Source organism: Etheostoma spectabile, chromosome 6, assembly GCF_008692095.1.
Source record: "Etheostoma spectabile isolate EspeVRDwgs_2016 chromosome 6, UIUC_Espe_1.0, whole genome shotgun sequence".
Classification (NCBI taxonomy): Eukaryota; Metazoa; Chordata; class Actinopteri; order Perciformes; family Percidae; genus Etheostoma; species Etheostoma spectabile.
In genome coordinates this window covers 4,488,408-4,489,802 of record NC_045738.1, presented here as the reverse complement: position 1 = coordinate 4,489,802, position 1,395 = coordinate 4,488,408, and the positions used below count along the sequence as shown (strand labels likewise).

The window sequence follows — 1,395 nt, the reverse complement described above, 5'->3', positions numbered from 1 at the left end:
GGCTTTCCTGGATGCCTTTCAAAAAGTGGCCGACCTGGCCACCAACTCACGAGGTAGGAATATGTACACAGATCCATATGCTTGAATGTAGGAACAGTGGTCTTCTATGGCAAAATGCAGAGTGGACCCAGTGTAGCATAGTGCTGCCGGGGTAAATCAGTTAAGTCATTGTTTAACAGTATGTGGTATGTGTGTCTGGGCACCTACGTGTCAGTATGTTTGTCTGTGTAGCCCTACTGTGCAAGTCCAGTCTTTCACCCCACTGTTCTGTGGGTTGTTTGCTTTATCGTATGGGTAGTAAATCCCTCACTATGCTGTTTGAAGTTCTGCTGCTGGCTTTGTCTTCAACCTCTACCCCCCTCCCCCAACCACCCAGACCCTCCACTTCTGCTACATCTGGACTCTCCCGTAGAGACAGCTGGAACTCTGTATGCGTATGAGAGGGAAAGAGAGAGAGTGAGAGATCTCATCCCTCCCTAGCTTTGACACCTCCAGCACTGCTCCATACTATTATTACTATTAACAGGAACTGAGACAGGCACACACATTCATCACCTCACTCACTGCAGAGAGAAAGAGAGGGAGGCGAGAGATGGGGGCGTACAAGGAGTCATCATTCTCCCTCTGCCTCTTTCTCTGTCTAACACACACCGTATAAATGTTTGCTGCGAAAGGAGTCAGATTCAGTCAGCTGAAGAGCGCTGTGTCATCTTTCATCTGCTCTTTCATCACTTTCTATTCTCTCTACATACTGTACCTTAGGTTAGCAGTATCGCATAACACCCTTATCATATTTGTGCTCAGTCTTCGCTGTACACCTGAGCTAGAGCACAGGGGCAAGCGTGGATAATGTGTTATAATGCACAATGCCATCTGTATCACAGATAGATAACCTGTCCACATGATAATCGTACCATGGTATTATAATATGTTTTGGTAACCTGGATTACAGAACTTTTTTTCATTAAGGCTCTATCTTTACACATTCCTTAAATGTTTATATAATCCCTTTACCTCAGATTGGTGAGATATACTGTAAGGGCACCTCATTGGTTTTCCACCACTTACGCCGCAAAGTTTTTTTGTTTTCTTTGCTTATCATACTTTGTAAGAGCTTACGAATGCTTTGACAACATATACAAAAAAGCTTTTAATACGTATATCATTATCTACTTATCTGTATTATTCTTTATCTCTAAAATTATGGAATTTAAAATCCTCTTAGACTAGTTCAGAGCTCATAACACCCTTCAGCTTAACTTATTCTTCGCAGCACCTCAACTATCTGGAAAATACTAATTTGGGCTACTGTTTTAATGAAAACTCATACTAGATCTAACAGCAGTCCTATCTCGAGAGAGCGCGCACACACAAACACACACACACACACACACA

The 1,395-nt window shown here is 42.7% G+C and overlaps 2 protein-coding genes across 9 annotated transcripts in view; both read left to right on the top strand.

Annotated features, from left to right (window-relative positions):
• mal2 (mal, T cell differentiation protein 2) overlaps positions 1-1,395 on the top strand; it is an 871,414-nt gene that overhangs the window by 16,939 nt on the left and 853,080 nt on the right. The gene's annotated exons all lie outside the window — the stretch shown is intronic.
• LOC116690844 (protein MTSS 1) overlaps positions 1-1,395 on the top strand; it is a 60,562-nt gene that overhangs the window by 8,272 nt on the left and 50,895 nt on the right. For all 8 annotated transcript variants that reach the window (XM_032518039.1, XM_032518042.1, XM_032518036.1 and 5 more), the window contains exon 3: positions 1-53. This exon is cut by the window's left edge and continues 21 nt beyond it. In XM_032518039.1, the coding sequence (XP_032373930.1) occupies positions 1-53 (53 nt within the window). The remainder of the gene's footprint in view (positions 54-1,395) is intronic.